The 9999-nt window shown below is 42.4% G+C and overlaps 1 protein-coding gene across 2 annotated transcripts; it reads left to right on the top strand.

The window, feature by feature from the left end:
- Positions 1–498: 498 nt before the first annotated feature.
- CLEC3B (C-type lectin domain family 3 member B) lies at positions 499–8353 on the top strand. Of its 2 annotated transcripts, none has more exons than XM_075589102.1 (3): positions 499–686; positions 6031–6129; positions 7407–8353. In XM_075589102.1, exons 1-3 carry the CDS (start codon positions 581–583, stop codon positions 7805–7807), a joined length of 606 nt encoding a protein of 201 aa, XP_075445217.1. In that variant the 5' UTR covers positions 499–580; the 3' UTR covers positions 7808–8353. The 2 variants fall into 2 exon arrangements, with proteins under 2 accessions (XP_075445217.1, XP_075445218.1); XM_075589103.1 differs by having other exon boundaries at positions 503–677.
- Positions 8354–9999: the final 1646 nt, after the last annotated feature.

Here is a 9999-nt window from a genome sequence, read left to right on the forward strand (position 1 = left end):
TCCGTCATCCCAAAATGATGCTAAAAAAAAAAAAAAGCTTTGTAAATAAAATTTAAAAAATCAGTGGTGCTCTGTGTGAAATCTATCAGCAGGACTATTTTTTTTTATTTTTTTTGGGGCAGGGGGAAAATTCACTTGCACCTTTTTTTTCAGAGATGAACAATTAAATCCATATAATGATTAGGATTGTTGTTGGAATACGGAATAAGAAGGAATTTGTGAAGTTTCTGCCAGAGATGTTCTAATTTAAAGATGGGTTATTTATCCTAGTTCAGATATCAAATGATTTATTTTATTTGCTGAGAGCTCCAACATCCTATATTTTCCTCTACAGAAACACTACTGCCAATAAATCGGAGAGTCTTCCAATAACCGGTCAGGGTTGGCTGGCATAATGTAGCTACTCCGAGCACCACAGCACTTCTATCGCTTGGTAAGGATCCCTGGAGCAGCCTCTGTGCAGTTTCTGGAATGCCTTGCTTGGGATCTGGGAACAGTTGAAGCAGCGGCTGTTTTTTATTACAGGCGTACTTAAGAAAGCGCAGGAACGTTTTGTGCTTCACTCAACTTCGGCATCACCATGGAGTACAAAGGAGCCTGCCTGGTCCTGTGCCTCCTCTGCCTCCCGTACGTTACTGTGCAACAGGGCATCAAAAAGCAAAGGTCAACAACCAAAGGTAAGCCAGGTGTGTATCAGCTCAGCAAGTATGCAGCCTAATTATTTACCCCTTTGCTGACAGAGACCGACTTATCATTGCCGAGTCTCCCAATCAGCGAAGGGCTTATAGTCGGAAAACATCAGATATGTCAACCTTCAAGGACCCAAACCTGTGACATTGGGGTTGTGGACCAAACAAATTCAATGTTAATGGGAAATTGCTAACTCTTACCATTAACTCTGTTGAAGCTTTTGAGGCTGGTGATGCTAAAAACCAATGACACTGATTTCGCATCAGTGAGACTCACCAGAAGCTAACGAGAGTTGCGATGTCTGACACTACACAGTGATACCTTCCAAAGTTCCAGTTGCACATGGGACCAAAGTGAACTAACAGCAGTACTATGTGTAATGGGTTAAACATAGGTGAAACAAATATAAGTGTAATTATTTAACATACTGTATACACTTGTAATGTCTCCATGGTAGCCAAATGCTTTGGAAATGTTATGATCTTTAACCAATATCCTTTTGATGATAGGACCTGTATCTGTAGACAGTGGATTTTTTCCTTGTAAAGTGATTGTGATGCCATCATTTGCCTACAAGTAAAAGCAGAGGATGACAGGCATATAATACACTAGCTGAAAGAACCAGCGTTGCTCTGGAATTCAAGAAACCATCCTCATCGCTCACGTCTTCTGTCTTCTGTCTCTCCCCCTCCCCTTCCCTCTCCCCCTCCCTCCTATCACTTTGCTTTAATATTTTATGATATCCCTAATTCTTTCCAACACTCTTTCTCAGGCATTCACACTTTCTCCTCACGTGCCAACTAACTTCCCTCTTTCTTTCTTCGTCTATCTTTCTGTGTAAACTTTATAGCTATCTGGCTCTCTTTATCTGCCACCAGGCTATGTGCATTATGATGTCACCAGTATGATGTCACATGCCAGATACATAGCCTACCAGGTACAACACCCATTGGCTGAATTGCTTGTCAGAGAAATTGTAATAAGTCATAGGATGAAAAATAGACAAACACCTGCTCCTTGATCTCAGGAACCAGCATGCAAATGTGGTTACGACATCTTAAATTTAAAAAAAATGGAGGCACACAGGTAGTAGTTGCAAAACCAAGGGACACAGCTCCTTTGGGTGGTATTGTCTGAGAAAGGGGCCTGTGTTCCCGAAATGTAAATGTTTTTGTCTAGTTAGCATGAAGTAAACTCTAACAGTTATCTACCTGTGTGCCGCCATAATTTTAGATTTTGAATATATATATATATATATATATATATATATATATATATTGGAATATAGGGGCACGGATAGGCTATTTTGCGCCTGGATTTTTTATTCAAGCAACATATAGGCAATAGGAGTTAAAAATTAAATTAAAAGGTGAGTATTCTGCGTACATCAAAATAGCTCAAAACAGGCATATCATGTATCACGACATGAGTTACCGAACACTGATTTGCCTGTTTTGTTCTATTTTGATGTACACAGAATACTCATCTTTTAATTTCATTTTAATTACTAAATTGTACTTCACTACTAGCGTTTGCGCTGTGTCTTTTTGTCTTTTTCTTCTCTAGTGTTTGGGGGTGCTGAGCCAACCCCTTTGTTCATAGCTGCAGACGCCAAATCACTTCACCTTATTTTAAGGTTATGTATTATGCTGATTAATTTTGAATCACTTGGGTACTAAGGATACTTCTAATCACTATATACTGATAATAAGTCACTTTTACCTCATCGTAAATAGCTGCGCACTTATAATATCTTTTTCAGGCAATAGGAGTGCCTCTATATAATTGTATAATGTTAACATTTGACAATAAAGAAGCTGAGGCTAAACATTGCCACATACAAAAATAGATTATGGGAAACGTGAAATCAAAATATTCAAAGCTATTCATTATTCTGTGTTTTTCTTTGGAAATCCCCTTAGATGCCATGGGATATGCATGTAATAAGAATAGAACCACACAATTCATTCTTGGGAAGTAATTCCCCCACCACCAAAAAAAGTAGATTTCTGGGTAGTATAAGAATAAAATATTAGCCCCTATCCTTTGTGTAAACCCTGTAGTGGGATTAAGAAACAAACGCGGGGATTCATCAAGCACTGATGAAGCGTATTGCACCTGATCTGCTGTTAAATGCCATTGACTTGAATGGCTGTCAATAGGGGATCGGGTAGGGAAACCCCACATCAGAGCTTGATGAACCTGCCCCAAAGTAAGCAATCCCAGTACCAAGCTTTAAAAAAAAAAAAAAAATATTAAAGGATAATATTAATAATAGTGTTGTTGTTATGAATAAAGTGTTTACTAGTGAGATAATATTTTATAGCATTATTTCTTTTGGGTTTATTGCAATAGAAATATTTCCGCCTGTAGGGGCTGTGTCTTGGATGTTCTCTCCTTTGACTGTTGCTCAGTTTAATGGGATCCAGACTGATGCACATAAATACAACTTGCATTCTTAGTGTCAGAACCCTTTGGAGTGTGTCAGACAGATCTCACACTAAAGGAATGCATGGAAAAACACAAGAACAAAGCGCGGTTCTAATTATGTGCAAGATGCCCCGTTACAGCCAGCATATGACACAATAACCATTCCATTTATGATGGTATTCATCCAGCAATGGCATTGGACCACCTCACGATTGCAGGTGTAAAAACCAAGATCCAGCTATGAAGCTTTATTTTTTAATATTAATATTATTTTTCGAGGAAATAAGCTTTATTTCTAAGGGGAAGGCATATGGAGTAAAGTTATTCGCTCGGCAAGAATTGAACATGCCAGGTTGTCTATTTAGAGCCATGTAACTACGGTGCCAAGTCTGCTCCCCACTCATTGAACATTGGAATCCCATATAAGTATCCAAACTGAACCCAATCCGGTATTTCTAGTAAATATCCCACTACTCACTTTTTCCAGCCTCATACTGCACATCAGGTCTGCACAACATGCGGCCCGCCCGGACTCACTCTGGCAGCGTGCTGCGGCGATCTCCGTCTCCTCCCCTGCAAATTGTACTCTTTCCCCTGCAGGTCCTGAAAAAATGGCCGCGTTGCCATGGCAACGGGACGCTACGCGACGTCACGTGGCAACACACTGTGTGATGCCGTGACGTCGCGGTGTCCCGTTGCCATGGCAACGCGCCCACATTTGACGCCGCGCGGCCATTTTTTTCAGGCCCTGCAGGGGAAAGAGTACAATTTGCAGGGGTGAGGACGGAGATCGACGCACCACGTCGCCGGACCCCGCCGCAGGTAAGAGTCGGGAGGGAAAGGGAGGTTTTATTTATAACCCCGGAACTTAATTTTTTACCCGTGCGGCTCCGATCTGTTTTCCTTGGAGCAGTTTGGCCCGTCTCCCTTTACAAGTAGTGCAGGCGTGCTGTACATGATATCATGGCATGGAAACATGCACGGTTCCATCTCTGTGTTAATACTGTTTCGATGCCACTAGCTATTCAACCAGAAACATTTTAGGGTTCCCATCTTTCGAACAAGGGAATTGGGGGCTTATCATAGTTATTGGTAATCTCCACTGAAAAAAAACCCCAGCATTTGGCGTGGCTGACACAGGGGGGTCAAGTAGGTAGAATCCAATTTCCAAAGAAACATCTTTATAGAAATCAGACCAGCTAATCAGCCTGACTTTCTCTTCTCCTTCCTCAAAACAGTACGTCTCCAGTCCAAACTTGTCTTTTACTCTGTCTCCAGATACAGGACAGTTTTATCATTTGTTATTACAACTAGAAGAATAAAAACATAAACGTGTAGATTTTTAAAGGTGTTTTTATTTTTGTTGTTATCAAAGAACTCGGATCATTTTCCTCTATATTCTCGTCATCCCCATTTCTGCTTTGACTCCCACTAAGGGTGCCTGTGTGAACAAAGCAAATAACAAGTGTGCCTCAACCATTGATTGTAAGGTTTAAACATTATAAAGGTATATAGCCCATGCTCTCCCCCCCCCCCTAATCGCAGATCAGGTCCCCTAAGGTGTTCTGGGGTCTGGCTAGGTGTCTCTGTGTGGTGCATACCTGCTGGCCTGAGTCTCCCGCGATGACATGGGGGATAACAGGAACATGTTACTGGGGTGGATGCCTTCGTTCTTGTTCAATGGTGCAGCGCCTCCATCTATAGTAAGCCCCAGGAATGCGGGGTGGAATCCTTACCACAGAGATTCCCCACAGGGATGAGAGATTCCAGTCTCACACAAGGTTCTCTTTAACAGCAGCAGTCTCTTTATTCTCTTGGGCAGCAGCAGCAGCAGCAGCCGACAGGTACAATTGATGCATAGTCTACTAACTGTTCTCCCTCTGGATGTTCCCTGCCACCACTCTGGACCGAAGGGCATCCAGAGGAGGCTAGCTCTTCCCTCACCCCCTACGCAGGGTGAGAGGTATTTGGTCCACCTCACTGACTACAGCTATATTAGCTCTACTCATGAGCTGATCACTCCCTCCTCACTAACTCACTGTCACTACTGTCAGACTGACAGAACACACTAAATAGGAAATGCACTGCTCTTTTATGATATCAGCAGGCACCGCCCCTGTGTCTCTTGCTTTGACACAGGATCCGGTGACCAACCTCCACCACTCAGGGCCAGTGCTTGAAGTGGGGGAAACCCATGATAATTCCTGGCAACCTGCCCTTACCAGGGATTATACCAGGAGTAGGATAGAACTATAGCCCCATTTCTTACCAGGGCTACAGGTATAACATGCTATAGCAAAAGAAAAAGTGCCATTATTTTCCTTCATTATTGCTTTACAGCATAAAGAAATGTAACTTATCATACTTTTTAGCCCCAAACTATGGCTACCAATCAATGTGACTATGGGAGATTGGCTATAGACTATTATATTTGCCTGTTTTGTGACATAGTGCATCTGATGCACCTAGTCCTTATAAAAGACAACCTGGTGTTAATGGACTTGGGAAGAGAGTATTTGCACATAGTTCTCTATAGAGCAATCACCTGACCCAAAATGAAATTGTAGAGTGCTCTACTTCCGATTCGATCTGGTGGACAAAAGATCTTTTGGAGCGGTCAATAGGGCCACTTAAACAGTTTGCTCTCATTGCTGAACTCAGCTTTGTGTCGGTTTTCTTTAGGTTGCATTTTGCTCCACTCATTTCCACATTTTTGTTCAGATACAGTGTAAGAAAATCTTCTGCGATTGTAACTGTGGCCAGACACAGGACTGGCAGCATGCACGGTTGCATGGTAAGTTTCAGTTTAAAAAAATGCTGGAGGTCACAAGGAATTTAACCAAATAAACATTGTATGGAGTCTTGTATGAATATGAATCACTGTGATTTACTCCTCGCTTTGGTTGACAGATGTGGTCAGCATGAAAATGTATGAAGACTTGAAGGAGAAGGTTGACAACATCTTGCAAGAGATGAACCACCTGAAGGAACAACAATCATTGCAGACAAGTAAGCCTGAAGTGCCTATCCCCATCGCATCAATTAACATGACTACAGGTCACATAGCAATGTAATTTAGAAGCACAATTTCAGCTTGCACATCGACTTTCAAGTCCACTTGGACATATTGAGTGTTTGAAATGTGCAGATACTAGGGAATACTAAGATCCACGACCACTGGGATTTATTTACAAAGTTAAACATGTACAAAGTGAAAAAAAACATTGTTTTTCTCTTTTGTCTTTAATGTATATGTATATGTATATATATATATATATATATATATATATATATATATACAGTGTTCGACAAACCTATACATTTGCACGCCCCGGGCGAGTGGATTTAACATCGTGGCGAGCTCCTATTGGCCCAGGCATCACACGTTTGGTACTAGGTGGCGAGTAGATTTTTTGGTGATTTGTCGACCACTGTATATATATATATATATATATATATATATATATATATATATATATATATATATATATATATATATATATATATATATATAACAAATATTTTTGAAAATGTGTTTCATTTAAGAGGATTGGGCTCCCCTGATATCAGTCATTACATCACTGTTTTTATTGGCACTTTGACATATGGACATTCATGTTTTGTTTTATTTTTTATGTGCTTCTTTATTTATAAGTTAATAGGGTAAGTGACCCTTCCTCTAACGCGAGTTCCTGAAATTCATAATGACATCATTAATGCAAAGGGAAAAATGATGTGCTTGAGTCCCAGAAACACAGCAGAAAAATATCGGATGGAAGGGCTCTGGTAACAACCTAGGAGTAACACACACATTCCCAGCTAGCTCAAACTCCTACACCCACCACATCATGAATATATATTTATGTCAAAAAGAGTGCTACAACCTATGAGGAAATGAACATAAGGAATATATACTTCATCCACAGAGGTTCGTTATTGACTTAACAAAGCAATAAATTAAGTGAACTATAATGACCACAAGTGCTAATGGCATGCAAAAGTGCTGTTCCCTATAACAATGAGGAGAGGAGAGAGGGTAGAGAGCGAGAAGAGGAGAGAGAGACTACATTCAGGTTGACACTGCAGATACTGACCACAATGTGCAAGCTCCTGTAAGGGAGAGTTATGGCTTTACAGAAGATGATCTCTACATCTTGCAGGGAAATGAGACAGGAACAAGAGATCGTTTATTAGGGAGAAAGTCTAAAAATTATTTTTCGTGTCATTAGGGATTCAGTATGGCCCGGCTTCTATAACATCATGTCATGATTTTGTTTCTGTTCCAGTTTGTTTGAAGGGCACCAAGGTCAACCGCAAGTGCTTCCTGGCTTTTTCTGAACCAAAGGCCTACCATCAGGCCAGCGATATGTGCATTGCACAAGGAGGGACGCTGAGCACCCCAGACAACGGAGACGAGAATGACTCCTTGTACGATTATGCGCGCAAGAACATAGGCTCCGACTCGGAGGTCTGGATTGGCATCAATGACATGGCCACTGAGGGGACCTGGGTGGATATGAGTGGGGGCCGCATCACTTTTAAACACTGGGAGACCGAAATCACCACCCAGCCAGACGGTGGGAAGCGGGAAAATTGTGCGTCTTTGTCAGCTGTAGCTATTGGCAAGTGGTTCGACAAAAGCTGCAAAGCCGAATTGCCTTTTGTGTGTCAGTTCTTAATTGTTTAGCTGCCTCCCTCCTCCTGCTTCTCTGCCATGCCAATGAAATGAGCTGAGCATAACAGTTCACATGTACCAAAACCTACTCACAATATGCTCTGCCGCCTAAAAGAAAACTCAAATAACACAAGGCTTATCTTTAGAGATCTGCAAACTTTTGTGAATTGTATTCTTTTTGGTTCGGCAAACAAGTTTGCTTCGATCCGCAAGTTCACAACAAGTTCACTAAAAGCTAATAAGTCAATGGGTATTGCATGTTCGATTCATTTTTATTACTTTCCGTTATTGAAATTTGGCAATTTGAAAAAAGCTATTATTTTCAAAAAATGTGTCAGTCTTAGAAACTTTATGTACAGATATTAGTTATATGACAAGTTATAAGCTAAATTCAGACTTCTACTGGCTGCTACAGTAGGGTATATATGTATATATTTTTTACACATTATATATTGTTTTAAGCCTTATTACAGTGGAGGTGATGAATATTAAAGTGCTATAACTACAGTAACTGCAGTATGCAAAAAACTAATTAATAAAGTCTTGTTTATATTGCTACCTGTATCACTATGGCCATGCGCTTTGGAATAAACGTTTGTTTGTAGCGTGAGCTATATAGCTCTCTCCGTATCTTGTACAATGGACGAGGCCTAAGGCTGCGCTTATAGTGGCGGCGACGGTGACGCGACCGTCGCGTCAAAACACATGCATTGTCGCCGTCGTTGGTGCTTATAGTGCATGCGACAGAGCGACAGTGCTGCCAAAAACCTGGTAGTCACTGATATTTGATTTTTTTCGGCGACCGTCTCCCCTCCCTCTACCTCAGAAGATTCAAAGATACCTTTATACAACAGCGCTCACACAGGGCCGTGTGAGTGAGATTTTATCTTTATTTGCATAACCAATTTCCCAGCTTGTTGCTCTAACTGGGGCCCTAGACCCTCTGAGCAGCAAGCACAGCACTTATAATCTGTTTTCTTTGATTTCACCTCAAAGGGGTTAATATATCCCCTTATCTGTCCTATTGTGCTCCCCCGTTCCTCTTTGTCTTTCTTATGTTAAGGATCCCGCATAGATCCTGGTGGGGTTGAGCCATAGGAGGAAACTCCACACACAGGGGTATTTATCTCCCAAAGTAGGTATCTTATCTACATTGCTTTTACGGTTTTCTCAAGAGAGCGCCCAGGTACCATCTGTTCTTTTCCCCTTGCGGCCAATCAGGAGCTTCGCCGTCCTTCTGCCCTCCCCCTTGCGACGTCGCCTACATTTGAAATATAACTATCGGTTGTGTCGCCGTCGCCGGCACTATAAGTGCGCCCTAAGACTGAACCACTGATTGAGCAACCTGTGCTGAAGCAAGGACAACCTGAAAACCTGACCTGTTGGTAGCTCTTGAGGACTAGAGTTGGCCACCCCTGATATAGTGTGTTTAAGGGGTCACAGCAATTAGGTCCGTTAACTTAAAATCACCTGGATGAAAATGGATACAGTGGTAACCCTGATTCGCAATGCCATGAAATGATCGCTAAAATGATCAATTCTCTCACGCTTCTCCTAATGTCAGTGTATGAGGACCAGATTTACAAAACTAAAATCCGGGACACATTAAAACAATATTTATAATACAAATAACATCACCAACTGCGCCCCTCCCCTTTCTGTCTCTCTGTCCCCCCAACTCTGTCCCCCCTACACAGACACATGCACCCTTTCTCCCCCAATCCTCCATTCTCTCTCACCCTCCATTCTCTCTCCCCATTCCTCCATTCTCTCTCTCCCCATCCCTCCATTCTCTCTCCCCATCCCTCCATTCTCTCTCCCCCTCCATCCCCCCATTCTCACTCTCCCCCATCCCTCCATTCTATCGCCCCCGATCCCTCCATTCTCTCTCTCCCCATCCCTCCATTCTCTCTCCCCCTCCATCCCTCCATCCCCCCATTCTCACTCTCCCCCATCCCTTCATTCTCTCTCCCCCGATCCCTCCATTCTCACTGCCCCATCCCTCCATTCTCTCTCCCCCATCCCCCACTCTCACTATCCCTCATCCCTTCATTCTATCTCTCCCCCATCACTCCATTCTCTCCCCCCCATACCTCCATTCTCTCTCCCTCCAATCCCTCCATTCTCTCCCCCATCCCTCCATTCTCACTCTCCCCCATTCCTCCATTCTCTCTCCCCCCCATCCCTCCATTCTCTCTCCCCCT

This window comes from Ascaphus truei, chromosome 2, assembly GCF_040206685.1.
Source record: "Ascaphus truei isolate aAscTru1 chromosome 2, aAscTru1.hap1, whole genome shotgun sequence".
Lineage (NCBI taxonomy): Eukaryota > Metazoa > Chordata > Amphibia > Anura > Ascaphidae > Ascaphus > Ascaphus truei.